General features: G+C 45.4%; 1 protein-coding gene across 1 annotated transcript in view; it reads right to left on the reverse strand.

Moving 5' to 3' along the window:
• The window catches only part of POLR3E (RNA polymerase III subunit E), a 28014-nt gene that overhangs the window by 4309 nt on the left and 993 nt on the right, over nt 1-22712 (reverse strand). Inside the window, exons 2-18 of the mRNA XM_058035708.1 lie at nt 19628-19709; nt 18496-18546; nt 17762-17839; nt 16156-16271; nt 15795-15877; nt 14962-15069; nt 14472-14521; nt 14047-14166; nt 13415-13500; nt 12358-12402; nt 12186-12277; nt 11374-11494; nt 9667-9748; nt 7404-7463; nt 6303-6460; nt 5964-6028; nt 4080-4576 (exon numbers count right to left, since the gene is read on the reverse strand). Of these exons, the coding sequence (XP_057891691.1) occupies nt 4080-4576; nt 5964-6028; nt 6303-6460; nt 7404-7463; nt 9667-9748; nt 11374-11494; nt 12186-12277; nt 12358-12402; nt 13415-13500; nt 14047-14166; nt 14472-14521; nt 14962-15069; nt 15795-15877; nt 16156-16271; nt 17762-17839; nt 18496-18546; nt 19628-19663 (1848 nt within the window). The 5' untranslated portion in view covers nt 19664-19709. The remainder of the gene's footprint in view (nt 1-4079; nt 4577-5963; nt 6029-6302; nt 6461-7403; nt 7464-9666; nt 9749-11373; nt 11495-12185; nt 12278-12357; nt 12403-13414; nt 13501-14046; nt 14167-14471; nt 14522-14961; nt 15070-15794; nt 15878-16155; nt 16272-17761; nt 17840-18495; nt 18547-19627; nt 19710-22712) is intronic.

Raw genomic sequence — 22712 nt, forward strand, 5'->3', positions numbered from 1 at the left:
CTGAGGTGTCTCAACGTGCCCAGGTCTGACTGATGGCTCTGCCCAGGGTGGGGCACCCTGCACAGGGCACTGGTGCCACATCTGTCACACACCAACCACAGCTGGGCTTTCAAGGGAACAGCTGGACATACTGGAATCCCATGAACTGTGCATGGGGACAGCTTCCCACTCTTCCCATGGTGGAGTTGACCACTATGTACCAGAACAATCCCAGGGCTTGGACCTTGATGGTATCCCCATGGCAAGATATCTGCAGACTTTTCCTGTCAGCAGTTTTTGCTTCCAGACCATCCAGAGCAGCTGAGAGCACCAAGTGCACTGCAGGGTCCTTCAGACAGTTTTTACCTTTACAGTGTCAGGTTTTACAGATTCACTCCATCCTGCACTTATCTGCTTCACCAATCCCAAATGAGCATTACTGACAAGCTTCTGCTGTATTGCCATCTCTGTTCTGGAGCAGACTACAGCACTCAGAAGACTGAGCACTGAGGGACACTGAACCAGCTATTGGCTCATTCCAGGCTCCAGAAGTGACAGTGGTTTTGTATGTTTTGTTTTCCCCCCATGTGCCAAGCTAGAGAAACACCTTCATTTTTTCTGAGGCAGAAGCCTCACACCCCTGCAGACAGGAAGGAGCACAACTGCCTCTCCCCCTAAAAAAAATAAAACACCATCCATTTGTCTTAACATTTCCCCTTGGAGCAGTGACTAATGAGCACTGCTGGAATATGTCTGACATGTCTCTTCCTGTCTGTCACTAACAATTTATTCCTTGCTAACCACCCAGATGACCTAAATCAATCATCTGTGAAAAGCTAACAAGCCGGTCCCAATTGTTCCAGCATCCCTCAGTCCTGGCTGCTGCTACAAACCAAACCTTTCTTCCCAGCCTCCCTCACCAGCCAGAAGACTTGTGCATCACAGAGTGAAAGGATCAGCATTCCTTTCATGCTCTGCCTCTGATCTTATTGCAAAGGGGAAGGGTTTTGTCCAGTGGGAGCTGCCTAGTGGGATTAGCAGCTTTGACTTGCAGGTTAGTCCAAATGGCTGGGATATAACAAGGTTTTACACTTGGTTTAGAGCCAGGATTCAGGCTGACTAGGCTCACAGCACCTGACATAATTCTCCTCCCACAAGGACACTTGCTTTTGAGGAATAATCTCTCTTGTAGGTTTTCAGCAGAGATAAAATCACATACTCGGCTTCCTTCCACACACCACAGCAGGGATGGCAAAGGGCAGCAGGGCACTGGGAGCACCCAGGCACAACCTGCTGGGCTCCACAAGTGAGCCAGCACAGCCTGGAGTGCAAACCCCTGGTGCCTCAGCCACAGCTGTGTTTATCCAGCCATTCTGGGAGGAAACGGCTCCAAACAAACACAGTACTTGGGAAGAAAAAACTCACAGAATCTCCTCCTCCCAGCCAGCCTCCCTCTGCAAACTGCTGCAAGCCAACACTCCCTGCCTGCTTGCTCCTGTCACACAGCCTGGGAGTGGGAAATGCCACAGGGATTCCTCAGAGAGACACAGCACAGACAGTTCACTGCCTTGCCATCTGCTGTCCCTTTGCTGGTTTATGTCACCTTGATCTCTCCAGCCTCACCTTGATACAGTTCTCTGCTACCTTAAAATCCTTTTAAAAATATTTGCCCTGTGTCCCTTCCTGCTCTGAGCTCCTGGAGCAAGTGCAGGCTCTTGGGAGATGAACTCCACGCTGCCCCAGGTGCCAGGGCTGCCACGTTCAAGTGGAACCTCTCAGGGAGGAGCCCTGGGCTCTGGGAAGTTCTCACTCAGCCCTGAGCCACTGCCAGGCAGCCTCAGTTAGAGCTACACCAGATGGAGGGGGCTGAGAGTGCCAGAAAAAACCTTATCAGCTGGAGAAATCCTGAAGGTAAACTGTTGATCTCACCTCTGAGGGAGCCTGGCACTGGCACAGCCTGCAGGGCTCTCTGTGAGTGCAGGCCGCACTCCCCTCCCTCAGCCCAGCCAGGCAGGACACACACAACACACACAGTTACATCATTTCCTGAGGCCTCAAAAATATCCTCAATATCCCTGGGCAGAACCTTGCCACTGCAGGGGCCACGGGAAGGGAGCTGTGGCAGCAGCAGCCACCCCCAGGCTGCAGGAAATGGGTGTGGGGGCCCAGGAGCCAGAGCCCTGCACAGACACAACATGGGGAGGGAGAGTCCTGCCTGCCCAGGGCTCCTCTCCTCTGCCCCCTCTCCTCACCCTCTCCCACAGCAGCACCAGCTCAGGATTTGCTCTCTCCTGACCTGTGCTTTTCCCCCACACCTGATGAGGGACAGCAAGCACAGCACCCTGCAGGCATCCCCACGGCCTCAGCTGCAGCTGAGTGGCCTCTCTGGCTCCCCACAAATGCTGTTTACCTCACACCCTGTTGGTGTGAGTTTATCTGTTGGTCAGCTCTGTATCAGATCCTGCATTCCCCTGGTAAGGTCTCAATTGCCATTTTCAGCCACACATTTTCTATAATAGGTAAGCAGTCAAGCCAAGAGTGTCTTCACCCACCAAAGAACATCATTTTAATTACCTCAGATCATTGATTTTTATCACCAAAGCACTTCCAATTACAGAAAACTAATGAGTAACTATGAAATCCCACACTGAGCAACCCTCCAGGGCTTCCCCTGAGCTCAGGCCCTTATTGGGTTCTGACAAAATTGTCCAGGGGAACAATCAAGAAACACCAAAGTGTCTGAGCCCATGCAAAGAGGAAACCCAGCCCCAGCACCTCTGCCATGTGCACAGAGCATCAGGGCAGGCTCAGGGCAGTGATTTACATTGCTGCCAGCACTTCAGGCTCACACACAAGAGCTGCAGCAAATTCTGAGTCAGCAGAACTTAAACTTGCAAGAGTCTCCTCGAGAGACATTCCAGGGACCACTTCTGCACCTCTGCAGGTCTCCTGTGACAGGGTTTTCCACACAGAAGGAAGCTCCTGGCCACCTCTCTTCAGCAGGATTTTATTTTGCTTTTTGAAAAGAGAAACGATCTCACTTTCACTTCTCGTGTGGATTTCTAAAATCCTCAAATTTCCAAAGCAAACAAGCCCCAGCCCCAAGGAGCAGAGCAGGGATGACCCCAGCTGTTCACCCTCAGCATGGCAGAGGCACACATCACACCAGGTGCAGGGGACAGCCTGGCCAGCACCGAGACAGCTCCAGGCACCACCCCAGCACCTGGAGACTGCCAGGAGAGGAAGCAGCAGCCCCACAGTTGGTGCTCTCTCTCCCTGTGACATTTCCAGGCTGTTGCCTGGCTCCCAGGTGCCACAACATGTACTTTGCACACGACTGAACACGTTCCTGCTGCCCCCAGCAGCTCCCATGCTCCAGGCTCTCCCAGCCCTCCTGCTTCCTGCTCCTTTGAGCAGTTCACATGTTCCTTCTCCTCTCTCCCCAAAGGCAGCTGCTCCCAAGCTCCTTCTGCGTGTAACCCAATCAGCAGTGCCAGATGTCTTGTAAAATTAATTTCCTTTTAGGCTCTTTCCCATGATGCCAGACTGCCTTTGCTCTCCTCAGCAATGCAGTCTCCCAGCCCTGCTCTGTCTCACGCAATCACCCACATTGTTTCCATGCAGACAAAGACACAGACACCTCTGCACAGCCCAGAGGAAGCAGAGAGGCCAAGGGAACCCGCTGCACATGGGCTCTGTTGCTTCCCAGAGGCTCTGCTGGGTGTGCCCTGCTGCTCCCAGGCAGTCAATGTCACCTTTCCCCTCCCAGCTGGGTCCCTGTCCCCGAGGGAAGGAGCTTGTGCAATTCCAGGAGAGCTGATGGGAATCTGGGACTGCCCATGTTAACAGGAGCAAGCTAGGACAGCAAATCACACCCAACACCTTGGATGAGGAAATGGAGTCCCAAGGACAACAGGGCAGAATGCAGAGCCTGCCAGAAGCAGGAGCCCAGACAGAATTCCAGCAGCTCCAACACATCCAAGCACATCTGTCCTTCTGGTCCATCAGCACAGGACACAAATATTTCACATCTCACATGTTTAACTGCCCCCCTGCTCCAATCCCTCCCCCAAAGCATACCAAAGGATAACCATACTTACAGGCACCAAAATCTGTTTGCAGCCAGTGTCCAACACCATGTCCTGTAACATTTTGTCTGAAATGCCACTGAACAAGGTATGTCCTGGAGGCAGGCTGGCTAAGTGGAGGTTAAATAACCGTTTAAGCTCACTCAGGGTGAGCACAAACTGTTTCTTAAACGTGGAGGACACAAAGGCCTTCAGTTCCTGTGCGACCCTGTCGATGCAGCCCCCGGGCAGGTGGCCATTGACAGGGTCCAGGGGGCCCTGGGCTGGGTGCAGGCCGTTCACCAGGCCATTGTTCAGCCCCTCGTGGGCTGAGGTGTCCATGGGCTCCTCCAGGCTCACAGGCTCCTCCTTGATGCGGATGTTGGCAACGTCCGGCTTGGCCGAGCTCTCGCTGGATTTCATCTCTGCCTTCTGCCTCTGGAGCTCCTTCTCCAGCTGCCCAAAGTTCTGCTTGACTTTTGCTTTAGCCATGTTGACCCTTTGCTCCCCAGAAACCAGCAAGGGATGAGCTGGTAAGAAACAAAAGGTACCATAAATCTCAGCAGGGCTCATAGTGAAATGAAACCAGGAAACATCTTATGAAATCTAAGGCATAAACCCAGTCTGTTGATTAGATTTTACATTTTGAGGGAGTTTGCTGTATTTTTGAGGGCAGTGTGTGTTTTCCTAAAGCCAAGTGTTTGGGAAGGGTGTTCCAGTCAAGGAATCCAAAGCAAAGTGTGTTTGTTCAATCACCAGGGCCTTGTCCACAACTCAGGAAACCAGGATACAAACTGCTTACACATCTCTGCTTGTGACCCAAATACTTCTGTCCAACAACTCTTCTTTTTGTCTTTTAGATTCCCCAGTGGCTGGTGGGGGCTGGTGCAGCCCCTGGCAGAGGCAGGACCAGAGGCTCAGACCCTGTGCTCAGTGTTAGCACGCAGTAATGGGGTGAAGGGACAGGAATGAGCTCTCTCCCATGGAATCCTGCCCTTCCTCCCCTCCACACCCAGCCATCCAAAGGGGAAAGGAAGGGCTGTGTTGGCAGCAGAGGAGCCCAGTCCCTGCCAAAGCAAGGAGTGCAGTGTCTGAGGCAAAGGCATGCCCAGCACACATGCTGTTACCTTCTCTGCTGTCAGGCTCACTAATCCTCTCCAACAACCCAGCACCTAATCCTTCTGAGCATATCAGACACAGGGTATTGAAATGGATTCATATGCTCCTTTGTCACTTCTGCTCACACTCCTCAATTGCTCCAGTGTCTGGCACCAAGCCAAATGTCCAGTTAAACTCTGGAATCTCAAGTTTTTACAATCTTTTAGGATTTTGGAGCAGCTACTTTAATAGTCTCACTGGCAAACATAGTGGAGAAGGATGTCAAAATCAGACAGCTTCACACCTCCTTACAGCCTCCTGCCATTACATTCTCCAGTAATTGCTTGGCCCTCAACCACACCAGAGAGCCTCCTGCAAATCAGGGAGGTAAAAAATCACCTCACTCACATTAAGTTGCATTAGCATTAAATTGAGAGGTGAGAATTATTTGTGCACTGGCTCTGTCTGCCCTCCCTTCAGGAGCTGGTTACACCCCACAAGCTGCCTTAAATGAGCAAGTGGGTAAGAGAACCAGCTGATTTTACAGTGTCAAACAGCGAGTCCCCAGGGCCACAGACTCCTCCTGGCTCTGCTACAAGGATGGCACAGATGTCACCCCAACCTCAGTGACATTAGTACAGACCAAGATCTGTCTTAAATATTCCAGAGGAAAACACTAAGAAAGAAAATACATTAAACAAAACCAGTCTCCACCACATTCAAAATCAGAGAGGAACTCCAAAACACCACTCAGGAATATGGATGGGCAGATGAATACATGCAAGTGCTTCAGCATGATCCAAGCACAATTCCATTTACCTGATTGTGCCTCTTGTTTCTTTGGTGTCAAGTGTTCCTTTAAGAGATTATAGACCTTTTCTAATCTGAAAGACAAAGACATAATATTCCAAGAGCGTTTCAGTTGTTATGTCTGCATGCAGCCATACCAGCTTTAGCCATTAGCTAGAACATTCCATCTCTCCAGGAAGCAGGAATGACTTGAGGGATGCAGTAACACCTCCCACCACACCACTGAGCACTGTGAGGGACAGACTTGGAGGCACTACAGATCACATTATCTATCAGTACCCACAGAACCCTTGTACTAAACAGTTCTTTGCTTTTAGCTTTTTCCCCAAAATACAGTAAAATATTTACTTGGCCTGAATGCCCATCCACAGCATCTGTTGCCTCTGAACTATATCTGGATGCTTCTTAACAAAATCTTCATCGTAAGGAAGCATGAACTCCCAACCTTTGTTTATTCTTGCCACAGACATGTGCTCTAGGAAGTCTTTCACATCTTCTGGGCAAAGCTGAAAGAAAAAGCAAAAGCATAAATAGCATGGAAGTCAGTTTAGCCAGGACAGATGCAGCAGTGAGCACTGTGCATGGGGCAGGAGAGCTGGGCTGATCTGGTGTGCATGGAGCAGCTCCCTGGGCACACACCCAGCTCAGTCAGAGATGCTCATCCTGCTCTGCAGCACAACACTTTCACACACTGTTAAAAGCCCAGGACTTCAGAGAGCCGTGGTGATTAATCACCCCAGAGTCAAATAGCTCATGGATTGTTTTGCAAAGAAAAGGGAGTTTCCAAACTGAGATGAAAAGGCTCTATGGGGAAGAGAAGCCTATTCTACAATGTTAATCTTATTTTAGAGCTGCAGGCCAGACATGCTGCACCTACACATGCCCAGCTTTTATGCAGCACTGGTTCTAACATTCCAAAAATAGATGGTCCATGCATAAACTCATGTTTCATCATTTTAGTGCATTTAAAGAATTTGGGGTTTGTCCTTTTGACTTAATGTTTCTCATTCATTTGCTACTTTTAAGAGAATGTTGAGGTGCCTGAGTTGCTTTAAAGTTTTTACTCAATATTGTAACTGGCAAATGCCAACAGAAGAGTTGCTCTTAAGACACCCAAAGCAGAGCAGCCTCTGTGGGCTGTGTGAGCACCTTCAGTCAGCTCAATTCAAACTGTGCCCAGCTTTCCACTGAAGCACAGCAGAGGACAGGATGCATTCCAGTCCCTCAGCTACAAGGCCAGTGTGGAGTTGTGGAAGCTCGTGGGAGCTGCTCAGAATGTTTTTCTCTAGAAAGAGTATTATCTGTACCTGTTCCAGATGGAGAGCAAAGCAGGCACTGTGAGAGGGAAGGCTCACAGCAGCACTCTCTATCTACACCCACACAATGCCCAGCAACATTTGGCCAGCTTATCACCACCTTTGGATTTGGGAAGAAAAGGAATCCACTCACTTTTGTAACTGCTGCTACTTCCTTTCTCACCACCCAGCGGTCCTGTGTGAACTTCCACATCTAGGAGGGAACAAAAGAGGAAAACCTAACAACTGCATGTAGCAGTAGCTTCACTGAAGTTGTAGCAATGACCCTGTTCAACGATGTTACCACAAAATAGAACCCCCCATCCCTTCAAGAATGCAGAAGTAAGTGATTCTCAGCCAGAGGAAAAACATCTTCTGGCTCATTCTGTCCTCCAAGGGCCATGAACACAGGCCCAAAAGCTTTGAGAGTCCATGGTGTGCCTTGGCAAACCTATGACTACAAAAGCTACAAGGAATCTCTTGAACTCAAACTCCATTCAGTTTCAAAACAAAAAAAAAAAAATAACAAAACAAAACAAAAAAACACCCAAAAAAACCCCAAACAAAAAACCAACCAACCAACCAAACAAACAAAAACCAACAAAAGCACTGCAGTGATGCTGGGACCCCAGAAGTCACTTCTCACACACCTCATCATCAGCCTAGAGACTCTCTCCATGCACTCTTACACAGGGACCTGTGCAGGCTGATGGCTGCTGCCCTTCAGCAGCACAGAGCCCCTCCAAAGTGCCTGTGCCCTTCTTCCACCCCCATCACAGTGAGAGTCATGCCAAGATGTCCTGTCACTCACACACCTGTCCCCAGGTAGGGCACAGCCAGGTGCTCTGCACAGCAGGCTGACAGGACTTGGGCAGAACACTGAACATGACCTTTCATTTCTTCCTGTCTCCATGAAATAAGGCACAGCCTCTTTTAGTCTGTGTGTATTAATAATGTTGTTAAGAATCCAAAATCTCATTACTGACAATTTCTTCCTGGCCTACAACATCATCCATGCCTCTGTCTCTCCCATTCAGCTTCTCTCTGCCCACAAACACACAAACCCAATCCACTCACTTGAGGGCACAGGGCATTTCTGTTTTAAAGCACAAGAAGTCCATAAATGTTTTTTAAACTTACTAATAACTTTGCAGAAATATAGGGAAATAAAGTTCACTTTATAAGCTAGAACACATTTTCTCCACAGATGCCATACAGCATTCAATACTATTTCTGAGTCTTAAAACCACACATTTCTCTTTGTCTGAAAGCCAGAAATATTGATCCTTTCTATTTTCTAACATTTGAACTTTTTCCTTCTTGTAGTATTAATCAGCAAATTATTTGCCTTTAAGATCAACACAGATTCATTTCTCATGGAAAGTATATTTGACATAATCCAAATGAAAATAATGTATCTTTTCATCCTAAATATTAAAACAGTATCCCTTACTTAACTGATCACAATAATTCTGGTCCCTGAACTTTACACAAGATGTGTCACCTAATCTGCTGTGTCCTGAACACTTATGTCACTGGGTCACACCTGAATCCAGGTCTCCATCTGGCAGAGTCTTGGGCAGACATCAAGAGACAAGGAAAAGTCAGCTTCAATCACCATCAGTTTGATCTTACAGTAGTACTGTAATACCCTTGAAGTCTCTTGCAGAGCGTTCTCCTGTTCAGAGCTAAACCTCATGAACAAACTCTGCAGAAACACTCAGGTCTAAGTGAAACAAATGAGAGCTGTGCACTCAGAGCTGCTCTGGTGGGGCGGAAGCCATAAACTGATTATGAACTTAGGAACCACTTAGGACCTTAATTCTTTCCATGGTTAGTGAAAATAAACACAATGCAGAGGTTGTTCTTTTTTGCTGTGGTTATGTGTGTGTTTACAAGACCCATATTCATTTCAACTTCCATGTGCAGCTACTGCTCACAAAAGGTGCCTGGGAACAAAGTCCTTTCACTGATTAGCAGCCCTAGGGAATAAAGTCCTTTTTAAAGATCAACAGTGCATGCTCAGGGAGCACAAGGCTTACCCACACTGCCCTCCTGAGCCCTCAGTCCTGAGCCCTCAGAGCTGGAGAAACAAGCACTTCATTATCCAGTCCTGGCTGTTCTGCAAGCCCCACACTGAATGGTGGGGGCAATGTGATAGTGCTCTGCAGCATGTGCTAGAAAGGATGAATGCTGCTAATGACAGATGATCTGAACCTGCCAGGCAGACACAAAGTGAGCCTACACCAACATTCCCACAGCAGACTTGTAACAACACCTTCAGGATTAAAGCACAAACAACTTCCTTGGAGGAAACACCTCCCTGCAGAACTGCAGAAGAGTTTTGCAATGCTGTGGCCTCCCAGGCAAGCTTCACCTGTGTTTTCATTAAAAGCAACAAACACTTTTATACTTACAACAAAATCTCTCCCTCTACAGAGCACTTCTGCAGGAACTCCACTATGGGGACTAGAAGTATCTTTTGGGTAGAGAACATCACTGTTAATTAAAAAGGAAGAGAAATTAGTTACTAGGTACTCCAGAAAAAAAGGCATTAGTGAAGACTAACATAACAAACAGGCCCTCCCTGTTCTGCAGTTAAATTACACCTTTATGCAAAGCGTGGTTTTCATTAAAGGCATTAACATTGGTGTAATTACACCACTGCAATTACCCCAGTGCAGAAAGGCTTAGACCAGCAAAGCACAGCCTTGTGGCAAGCAGGTGTGTGCAACACAGCTACAAGCTCTGCTTTGTTCTTGCAAAGCCTACCCTCCCTTGGATCCATGTAAACAAGACCAGAATGATCCTAAGAAGTGCTTAGGCTAACTTGGTATGCAGCCTTGAAGGCAGCATTTAGCCAAATGCTGATGTACAGGCAAGACAATTTTTTATTTCCTTCCCAGCAATCAAGGGTTTAACAGAACAATATTACAGAATGTTATACTTGAATCAACAGCCCCGAGACCACATTACTCTGTGTCTGTGTCCTTGTCTGCTTGCAGGGCCAGCTGATGTTACCAGGCTTTCCAAAGCCCCACAGCAACTCAGGTTCATAATCTTGATCCTACCCAGGCCAAAGAAATGGGTCCCCACTATTTTCAAAGCTCTGATGTGTGCTGCTCAAACACTCCATCCACTACAGATCCTCACATCCTCCTCAGACTAGCAGCAAAGAATCAGCTATAACCTAAGAACAATCTCAATGCTAACATATTGTCTTTTAAGCTGCTCCCAGCTTCCTCCTGTACCAGCTGGAGGGACAGCAGGACTGCTGTAGAAGCTGGTCACATTGCTAATACAGGCCTGCACCACAATAGCTGAAACACCCTGCTGGCATACTTGGACTGGCAGCTGATGCCATTCATCTCAACACAGCTATTCCAGAGACTGTAAACCTCTGCATGCAGGGTCCACCCAGGTAAAAAAAAAAAATCATACTGCATTTTAGATTTCAGTTCCCAATAGGATGCTCTATCCTAATAAACAGGATGACACAGACTCCAATTCATGTGGTACACTCAGTACCACCATGCCTGATTTACTGAGGGTAGTTTTCAGCTGACAAGAGCAGCAACAGGACTGCACAGAGATCCCTACAGGACTGAATTTTGCTAAGAAATATTATAGCTGACATTGGTTTAATTTTCTGTGTTTCTATTTGATGCTAATCTCTGGAAGAACTCAGAACAGCTCTCTCACAAAAGAACATGAGTGCAGAAATCAGAAACCTGTCACAACTCCGATGCAAACACAGATTACATCACTGCTCAGCCACAATCCCACTTGGGGACTGGTACTAAGGCATTATCCTTTCACATTATCCTTTCACAGCAACCCTTCGGATACGGAGCAGCTGCACTGAGACGCTGACAACGAGAAACCAAAGGTTCCAACCGCGAGTTGGGAGTGTGGGTGGGGGACACAAAGCCGGGGGGCCTGGAGGGGCGCTGGGGCAATGCCGGGGTGCTCTCGGGGCGATGCCAGAGCGGTCCCGGGGGATGCCGGGGCAGAACCGGGGCGGTCCCGGCGCGATGCCGGGGCGATGCTGGGGCGATGCCGGGGCAGAACCGGGGCGATGCCGGGGCGATGCCGGGACAAAGGCGGGCCGGGCCGGGCCGTACCTCTTCACCACCCAGTTTCCCTGGACCAGCAGCGCCACCTGCTGCACGCAGCGCAGCACGGCCGTGGGGTCGGTGCCCGAGCCCAGCAGACCCAGCAGGTTGGCGAACGGCATCACCTTCACTGCAAGGCAAACACAGAGTCACCAACAGCACCCACACAGCCAGCAACGGGGATTCAGCGTGTGCACGGGCAAAGATTTATCTTGGGGAAAGAAGTAAAGCCTTAGTTTTACCCCCCTGTGCTGTAGGTATCGTATATTCTTAAAGTAGCTGCTAGTGTTACAGCCGAGTTGACTGGCTGAACTGGCTCACAAATTAACATATTAATAAAACAATAATTTAAAAAAACCCCAACCTGTATCTTTGGCAATATCTGTGAGCAGAGATACCTGACAAAGCAGGCCATTCCTGAGGCAAAACCCTCAGGATTTGCTCTCATCAGACAGTAATCCTAAAGAGACATTAAAATTCCTAGGTGACACTCATGAAGTGTGTATCATTGAAAACTCCCCAGAAAATGCCAAAGTGCAGACCCCCGCATTCCAGGAGATACTTGCTGAATGTGTATCCAGAAAGCTATTTTAAATTAGAAATTTTTCTAAGAGTAAATTGATGGCAAGTGTATGAACAGTCTGATCAGCTGTCTCTGCTCTTTTTAGGGAAAGGCTTAGGACTTACATTCTTCAGAGAATCAGAGAGCCAGACAGTCTGTCTGATGGGGTGACAGAACTGGTAATACTGGGGAAAGCACCTTATCTGAGGCAACTACAAGTCACAAAGTGAAGTGCAAATGTGTTACAAAAGCTACAAACCATTCTTCATCAGGATCTTGATCTGATCAGCAAGGGGTAAAGTCCTCAGCTGGGCCATAGAAAGCACATTGCTTGGAGCCATTGGTTTCTCACTGCAGATAAACAGATTTGCAGCCCATGAAAAGGAGAATCCAGCCAATGTGGACTTTGAACACTATGTACAAACACTTACTTCTCTTCCTCTATGCTTGGAGGCATCAGCATCATTAAATATTCACTAGAAGAAAAGGAAACACATTCTTTAAAATGCTCATCTTGAGACTTACCAGGTTTAAGTACAATAATTTCTCACTTAGAGTAAACCTGCTTGTGTGAATCTACAAAACAAACATCAGCCTGAAAAGAACTCTCCCTTCCACTTCTACCTCCTCAGAACTAGTAGAAGTTACTGACATTCCTCTGCCCTAAGTGAGAGTATGAAGTGTGAGTCAGAATTTCAGCTCTTTTGTACAGCAGAGGTGTCCAAACAGAGGATCTGCACAAGGAAATGTATTAAACACAGCTGCTCTGACAGCCATCAGCAGGGTCATGTGAAACCCCACAGACAGAATCAGCCCAGCAAAAAGCAAAATTTCTGTCCCACCCATGCAATTACCAGTGTCTGTGAGAAAGAATCAGATCCAAAAGACTTCAGAAGAGCTACCACTGACTTACTGATTTACAAGACAAACATGCCAACACCATTACCAGGGCCAGACTCTGCCACTTCACTATTACTTGGGCCATGGCTGTCCCAGGTGACAGAGAAGCACTGACTGCATTATGGAAGGCTCCTGTAGAGCTGCAGTCACCAAGAAACAGACACAAACACCTTTCAAGCAGTTTCAGTTGTCCCCACAAATCACAAAGGGAAGTTTTATAAGATTTGATAACAATGGGAGTTATTGGCTTTGGAGAATTAATTTATATTATCCAGAAGAAGCTTTTGTTTTAATTTTCCTTTGCAGTATTCACAGTTCAAATAATGTAGGGCTGTGATAACATACAAGAACCCATACAAGAACCCTAAGTAAAAACAAGAGGTTTTGCTCTCAAGGGTATAGGGAAACAAAGAAAGCAACCTCAGTAAGATGAAAGCTAGTTTGTTACTGTGTGTTTTAAAACAATTCAACTTTTACCATGAATAGGATTTTCAAAGAGCAGATTTTTAAAGAATATACCTGCTCATTACTCTGAAAACAATCCCAACTAATTAATGCCATTTCTGTAGGAAACCACCAAACTATTACCTGGGAGATTTAATTAATTCTGTGTTTTCAGCAAGGCCATGACCTTGGCTAAATAAATACTGGCGCTCGTGCTCAGAACGGCTATCCTGGAAACAGGGAAAAAACAAGAGTCATTATCACATACTGAAAATACACAGAATGCCAGAGAGCTGATTCTCATTCCAAACTATGCCCACCCTGTCATCATTCCACCACTCAAATGTTCCACCTCACTACCTGATGTTCTGCTTTCACTTCCTTGTATGATGCTCATGTGATGTGGGAACATTTCACTTGCTGTGCCTTTGAAACCTCCTGACAGACATGCCCAAGTCAGCCAAATACGATTTCTTACACCTCACTGAATGGGTTTCCCAAGTCTTTCACAAAGACCAGTTTATAATCCAAGACCCAAGTGATTCTTACACTCAGACACCCCCTTTATATTTGTCCAGCTCTGTTTTGAAATGTGGAGACTCCAAAGCATAATCCAGCAGGTGATACAGAGCCCTTCAGGGTCTGTTCCAGCCTACCGAGCTCCTCTTCATTCTTCTGATGATTCCCTGATTCCCACTGGCTCAGATTTAAAACAGTTCTGGACTTGGCTGAGCCTTCAGGCCCAGGCAGCCTCCTCAGAGCCAGCACACACCTACCTTCAAGCCATAATAATGCAGGTGAACCCAGTGCTCTTCTGCCTGTCTCTTCTGCAGGAACTCGTAGGACTGAACACGTCGCTGCCGAGCTTGTTCGGTCTCAGGGCGGGAGAATCGGACCTAGGAGATTTGGGCATCATTGAAAACAGCTCTAAAACCCTTGGAAAAAAACCCAAAACCCATCTGCCATATTGATCTGGTGTATCAGCATCAAGCTAAGGGCTCCAGCTCCAATGAATCACCCCTTGCTCTCAGTGCCATCTTTATGCTTGTGCAACAAGGGTGAGCCCACCTGGCCTCCCCCACCCCAGCCCAGGTCAGCAGCACCAGCTGAGGTTTGCTGTCCTTTCATTTCACTCTGAACTGTCAAACTGTCACTCTGAACTGTTACCTGAACCAGCATAAAAAGGAAAATGTGGACATACAGTAATTTGCTTAACATCATCTTCAGCTTCATCCTGGGATGAATCACCACCTGCCAGAAAACATAAAAATGAACACACCACTGCAGTGCAAGAGCCAAAGCTGGTCTGGGGGCCCATGCAGGAAGAAAGCACACTGAGAACTCCACAAGCATGGGTTCAATCCCAGCCTGCCAAACTGTGCCATGTATGACAGCACCACACTGCTCCTGTGATAGGACATCCTGCTGCCATGGCCTTCCCAGTGGCAGTGAGGACACTGTCCCCACCACCACCCTTTGTCACTCCCCAGCACCTCCCATCCCTCTGCCAATCCCTCACACTCTGCCCATAAAAGCATTTAGGTAAAAAAACCAAAAACAATGAAACAACCTAAGAAATGGAATAATAATGTTAGAATAAACACCTTCAGAACAGAATGACTCTTATCAGCCACATTATAGAGAACTTGCATCTCACCTTCCCTCAGAAAACTCAATTGTGGAGAATTTACCTTCATTAGCAGCTTCTCTTTCTCGGTGTTTTGCATCAGCCTTGTCCAAGTAGGTGAAGCTTGGCCTAAGCTGAAGAATTCCATGTAGTGGAGTCAAGTGAAGTTCACCTGAAAAAGAGAATTAATATTGGTTAAAATTTATTTTTTCCACTGCACAAGGACACAACTTTTCATTATCTCCCTGTCTCTGTAAAGCCGCAGCTTCAATTGAGCATAAATATTTAATACAGCAAAACGTAAAAAAGGATTGAAGTGAAAAATTCATCCAGTGCTCAGGATTTCAAGGGAATATGAAAGATCAAGACTTGTTTCTGTAGTTTTGCCTTTTGTGTTGAAACCAGATGTTGTAGAGCCACGTTCTGGCACAGGCCTGACCCATAGTCCAAAAGACCCCTAGTAAAATAGTAATCACTGAAAATAATCTACATATTGTCATCTCAAATGACCACCAGACCAAAACTCTGTGATGGGCTGGGCAGTCAAGAGAGGGACAAAAAGTGCAGAACAGGAACATGAGACAGACATATTTAGATTAAGAAAGCAATATAAATAATAATGATAATTTCATGCTATAAGTGCATATTATTTCAGACCACCATGAACTGTTAAGATTCTGGAGGCATCTACAAACCCAGGGTGTTCTTACATGATATTTACAATTTCGCTAGACCTACTCAAGGACTCTTGGGACATTGATAAGGGAAAACTTTCCTTTCTTTAAAGACCCATCAGCCAATTAAAACTAGGCCAAAAAAAAAAAGATAAACAGGTCTTATCTTAACACTGAAATGAATATGTTTCCCTGATGGGAGGGTCAAGCAAAAGAAACTCACCTTTTTTATAAACAGCAGCTGCATAGCGGGAAACATTACTGGCAGCTTGGGAAGAGCAGAAAGTTTGCTTGTCCATCAGCTTCCTGCAGACAGAGGAGGGCAGTGAGATGGCATTCCACAGGCAATGTGGCATGCAGGTGCCAAAAGTCTGAAGCACCAATTCCCAAAATGGACTCTCAACAACCACAACAGACAAATATCCATCACTTCTATCTGCAAATCTGAATTCATGATGCACCCCAAAAATGTAGGTTACTCTCAAGAATACTTGCTACAGAAGAGTGTACAAAGCAGCCACTGGTGGACACACAGATGTCTGTGCTCAGCCCAGAAAGGAAAGGAAGGCAAAGAGGACACCTACGAGGAATAGGTGCTGGTTTCATCTGTACAGGTGCCATCCACGTTGAGAGCGATCTGCTCCCCCTTGCTGCGACAATAGTTCGGATTCAAAGTATCGATGGCCATTTCCAGTTCAACCTAAAGAATACCAGGGAAAGACAGCTAATTACCATGGCACAACCCCAAACAGATCAATTAAAACCCAACCCCACACTTTCTAACATTTTCAGAGGTTTACAGCAAATTTAAGTACATAAACAGCATCATTCAAATCCACAGGGCCAATCTCACACAGAGCTGAACAGCACATAGATGGGTTTGGTACAGTGAGGTCATTTAAACAACAAGCTGGAGATACAAAAACTTCCATGTACACATATGGGATCAGAAAAAGCAGAGTTCTTTAGGCAGCCCTGAAATACACATTCACTTTGCTGGATTCCTTCCATGACACTATCAGTCTAATTTACTTATCAGTACAGATCAGGTGCACAAGCAAGTTCATTCAAGCCTCCCTATCACCAAGGAGCCATTCAGAATCCCTCATAAGATAGATCTCCTTCTAGTCTGGTACCAAGAATACAACTCTGTCCTCTTCAGAGGCAAAGGCCTCCATTCTGCTAATTTGAGACTGCAGCACTCAGCACTGACCTCAGTTACTCCTGATTTTCACTTGTCAGAGCACTGTAACAAGCTCCAAACCTTTAGTTATAAGAAGAACTATTCCCTCCCACTTCAACCTTAAATTTCAGACCAATGTCCAAAAATAAGCATCCTGCTGCATAATAATTCTATTTATATACTATGACAATACAGAGCATATTCTTCAGGGCGTGTCAAAGCCCTTATAAATTTGTGTATCACAGCTACCATCTTATTTTTTCTTTCCTTTCATGTTATTCATAAACTGAACTAGTTTCAAGTCCCTGGATGAGACAGCATATTTACAAAGGTTTGTACAGGGCTTACAGTGCAAATGTTTGCTGAATTAAATAAAAGACTTCATGAACAAAACACGCATTCTAACTCCTAAGTTCACCAAAGCACTTCCCTTAACCATTTCCCAGAACCAAATTCAAGTAACACAGACATCTACTGCTGCAGTTTTAAAATAAGATATTGTAAAATAATCTGGGATACATTTGCAAGCAAGTGCAATGATTGTGGCTTTGGCTATACTTTACCTGTACTGCCCCAGTGATTTCAAAAGGACTCCTGATGATTTCACTGCCAGGCAAGAGAGAAATCAAGACTTGCACTGACACTGAAACAGAGGATGGCTCCAAGGCCCAATCCTTCTTCAACCCTTCTCTGAATACTGCACAGACCTTTTGATTCAAGCTCTTTTCACACAAGCATCCACGGACTGAATTACCATTAGTAACTATGTTTCCCTGAGTGATTCTGTTTTCTGTTAAAATAGTGGCTTTCTCACCATGATTTATAAACTTTTATTCTGAACTCTACCTTACAAACACAGTAAAAGTCTTCATAGCTTCGAGTACAGAGATCTGGTCCTGCAAGTAGCTGCATGGTTAGAACAACTCAACAGCATAATGTGCTTTTCCTAAGTACATTCTGCACATCATAAAAAAACTTTTACAGACTGGGCTCAAATGATGACCAACCTTTTGCTGCTTTGGTTTTATCTTCGCTGACAAATGTGTAACATCATCGTAGGTCATGGAAGCTGGGCGAATGGGATACTGCAAAACAGATCATTTCATACACCCCTCTTCTCTTAAAGATCAAAGAATTTCACAGAAATCAACTCAAATTCCCCTCTCCCCCCACATGCAGATCCACTTGCCACATCTCAGAGAAAAGACACCCAGAAAAAACATTAATTGACTGATTTGTGAGTCATCAGGGGATTTGGGAACACGACCTAGAAAGTCTGTTGTTTTCCTCCCAGCCCTCTGCTTTTGTCCCTTCACAGCCCCCTTCCTGCCCCTCACACACCACAATAACCAGTAACACATTAGTCCAGCAGAAAAAGAAAACCTTATCACTCAGCATCAACTCTCTGTAGAGTTAATAGAAGTAAAATATCTGTGGGTATACAAGTAAATGTTAGTTTAGAAAGTACAGGCCACATGTTGCTGATCAGGAGAGCAGAGCCAGGTTTAGCCACATGGGAATGCTGAGAGGACAGTGTGGATCCCAGGGAAATCTCCCATCCTGCCAAAGCTGCCAGGTCTCCACACCCACAGACCCCACCACAACCAGCCTCACTCCTGCCTCCAAAATGACACCCAAACAGGTTCTCTATATCCCAGACCTTGGCAGAATAAAGCATTAAGTTATGCTCTTTGCATTTATTTTAAACAAACTATCACTGCATAAAAGTTAACAGAAATACCTGAAATAGATAGAGCTTCTCCAGTAGACTTCTGGCCAGGAACACGTCAATCTAAAAAGCAAAACAAATAACTTTCATCAGATGCCAGCTGTAATAAAAGTAGAACCCTTAGAGCTCAAATACTGACAGCATTAACTTTTCATATGAACTCTAACATAAAATAGATTCGTGACTCTCCTGTCAGAAGTTTCCTCTCTGCTGACTTTGACACGAAATTCTACATTTGGCCTTTTTAAAAACCAAACCTAAAATCCCACTACAAAGAGGCAGCAGACAGTGGCTCTAGCTGTGTTTCCTCTCTAAGGAAACTTGGCAAACAAATGTGAAAGAGGAATTTTTATCCTCCAAGGATATGAAGCAAATCTGTTATGACAATTATAGAAAGAGGAGGAAGTTCTCAGTTTGGCAGCACAACTGAAAGGTAAAAGTTCCTTACTGGTATTTTATAAAATCTTTCTAAATTAGACAAGAGACACCCACATCCTCAAGCTGGTTCAATACTTGCACTTGGCCATCAGAACTGAAAATGCACAGATGTTTCATGAATAAGACATATGGAAGCTGCCATTTCAGATACACTCCTGACAATTGCCACTCCTTTTCTCATGGCTTTTCACCTTCTATGGATTTGCCCTTCCTTGTGCTTCTGGTGTGTAAAATCACATATCAAATGACAAGACACTGTGGCTATTTCTTGGGACACAGCAGTCCTTTAAAAAGTCCATACCCAGAACACAACTCCTTACTTCAGCAGAAGGCATGAACACTGTAGATTCATGTTTAACAGATCATCAAAGTCATTCCAATTTTTTCAGCTCCCAGACACATGCAATGGAGTTCACTGGAAGCACACAATGGTAGAAGCAAATTCCCCACCTTCTCTTCTGCCATGGACAGATTACAAATGGTGAAAACCTGAGCTGCATCTGCCAACATGGACAAGATATTCTGACAAAACAGATACCATGGTCCACACAACATAACTCTTTGTACAGCCCCAGCCATTGGTTATAAGACAATCACTGACGTTGATGACACATTGTTTCAGCAGTGTAAGAATACTGGGAACGGTAGTAATAAAAATAATAACAAATTCTCATGTACAATCACTGTTACCACAATGCACTTTTACCTCTTGTATAATTGGATCATCTTCTTCATTTGCCATGCTAGGATAAAACAAAGCTTTTTCTTGGCTTATTCCTTGGCACAACCTGAAAGAAAAGAGGAATGTCATATGAATCATTTCATCTGTGTCACATACCACATGCAGCCCAAAGTATTGTTCAAGTTAACTTGGTTCCTTTCAGTGATAATCTGTTTATTCTGTATTTTGAAGGAATGCATGTGTTTGCATGAACAGGTCCCTGATACTCAACAATAGGTGAACTGCTATAACTTCTGTGAAAGCTGCAGTTACTAAGAAAGCCCTGAACTAGAGCCCTAAGGAGGGAAAGACAGCCCTTTGCAGTTGCATAAAGTGTATCTTTATGTACACATAAAGTGTGTAACAGTAACACACAGGTAGCAGCTGTTTTCCAGCCACAGCTGGCCCTTCAGGGTCCCTATCTCAGATATTCCAGTCTGGGAATGCCCTGACTTTGATTTCATCTCCCTGGCAAGCTGCAGCCTTGTCTCCTGACCTGCCACCCTTCAGACTGCCCTGCTCAACGAGAGCTCCAGAACACACTGCTCAGCCTTTCCTGGAGTCCTCCAAAACCAGCAGAACAGATTTTTCTTCATAACTACACCAACCCCAATGAAAATAAGATTCTGATATTAACTGAGGACTGGATACGCTGGAACAAAAGTTCATTATGTTCAATCCAGTGCTGGAGTCAGTGCTGTGCCTGGTTCAGACCTCTGAATAAAAAATGATCTCTCAGCTAAATCAACAATAGTTTTTCCCTGCTGAAATCAAACAAAAGGATTTACAAATTATTCAGGATGTCACTGCAACAATGTTATGTTAATCAGCCAGTACTGGTCAAGATAGGCATAACAAAATAAGACCTCTCACAAACTGACCAAGGAAAGTTTTAGCAACAAAGATGATCAGGCAAAGAAACAATCTCTGTGTTCAAGAACTCTCCCTTATTGTCCTCACTCCTTGAGGACAGCTTACTTCTTTCTGGATCTCCTATGGAGGAAGAGGAGGAGAAACAAGCAGCATCCAGGATCAGCTGGGAAAGAAGGAACCCAGCATCCATTTTACATCTGGAAAAATGGCATTTTTTTCAAATACTCAAGCCACCACACAATTTAGGCAGCTCATTATATTTCAGCTGACATACAGGCTTCTCAAATATCACACTAATGTACACAGAGGTATCTAAGAAACCTTTCAGAGAGGCTAGACATTCTGGATACAAGTGTTAATAATATCCATTCAGGCTTATAGTGTTTCTGCCATTCCACCTAGAAATATAATTCCCTATTTTTCAGCTACAGAATCTCTGCTACTAAAAAAATGCCCCTCCCAGTACTGAGCTGGCATTCTCCATTTCTTTGTGCACCAGCATGTCCCAGAGTCCTTGCATCATACATTTGTATTTGAAAATTTATGCCTCAGTATTTCAGATTCCTATCTGAAATTATTTTGTAGAAATGCAGAACATCTTCACAGCAAAAAGCCAGTACCTTAACCACAGGCTGGGCTGTGAGCAAAACCCTGAGTATGTGATATCTGACTGGTATCAGTGTTTTCTGTGATCAGGCATCCAGTTCCTCCCAGAAACACACACTGATATGTTTTAAAGCAATGAAGTTTGTCAGTTCCATTTCTGCTTTCCCTGCTCATGTCCCCAGGTGTCCCAACACCTGACAGCTCTGCAGACATGGAACAACTGCAGTCTGCACCCAGCACAGAGCTGATGGTGGGAGGATGCCCAAGGTGTGTGAGGACATGTGGAAACACCCAAAGGTGGGACACCTGAGTCCAAACCTTCCTTCCTCACACCCCTGAGAGATCCGGGAACCACCCTTCCCTTCCTGACAGCCTGCATGCCAAACATCTGCTAGGCTCCTTCTCCCTCTCCTGAGAAAGTTATTGCACTTTTGAGAGGAGAAATCAAGATTCCCTGGGCTAAGGAGGGACAGAGAAACAGCCTGAAGGATCTGGTCTCTGGCCCCACACTGAACACTGCCTGTGCAATTATACACAAAATCTTTTTGTGACTCCACCTGTCACTACTCAGGGGAAATGCTGTGTTACAGAAACTACATTTTTCTCTTAGTCCTGTAAAGACAAAGCATGACTACAGATCCTTTTACTGGAAAGTGAGACTGACACATCTATAAATAGGAAGCAGTGTGTCCCAGCACAACTTATAATACTCATGCAACTGGAAGAAATCCTCTGAATCACAAGGAAGGCATGCAGACACAATCCTATGTCTGATATATGCATACATAGTGCTAATTTCCACGCTTCTCATATACATATATTTATGATACCACAGGAGTTACAGAATGGAATCAAACATTAAGAGAAAGCAAATATGGTCAGCAGGTTCAAACTTCTTTTGGTAGAACCTTTTTGTTTTAAGGACTTTCCTTTAAGGTGCAACTCAAAGTATAATGTGAATTATCAGCTCACAGGAGGGCAAGAGATATAAATCTTCTCATTTCTCCTGCAAAGTGACCAATGCAAGGACCAATCCATGAAACTGCTCATTAGCTGCCCATAACACCATCAACACAGAACCAATGAAGAAAAATGTTGTGGCTAAAGAACTGTAAAAATCAGTGATGAAGCAACTGAATCCTGCATCTCACTCTGAGCTTAGAAAGGCATTTGAGTATTATAGATTTAATTTTATTTTACTGCCAAAATATCTGCAAGAAGGTAAATTGCAAATTTGCACATCATTTGACACACAGACTTTTAGTCAGGCCTGTAAGAAATGCTCCAATATTTCATTTTTACCTAAATTTGTCAGTAATAATGGACCCCAAAGTGCTAACACTAAAACCCGAAATACACTTCATATAATCATGCAATGTGAAAGAAAGGCCAAGAATTCCTGCTGGATCAGTGCCTGAAAGTATAAATGCTGAAACGGCAGCATGGAAAAAGTGCCATCTCCTGAATCACTACCACATTACCTCTGGCACCCGGGCACCTCTAGAAGGGGCTCAGAGCAGCCCTGTAGCTCAGGGTGGCCCATGGCATACAGTAAAATGGAACCTGCCAGAAGAAGCTAAAGCACCTTCCA

The sequence above is a fragment of the Melospiza georgiana genome, chromosome 16 (genome assembly GCF_028018845.1).
Source record: "Melospiza georgiana isolate bMelGeo1 chromosome 16, bMelGeo1.pri, whole genome shotgun sequence".
Lineage (NCBI taxonomy): Eukaryota > Metazoa > Chordata > Aves > Passeriformes > Passerellidae > Melospiza > Melospiza georgiana.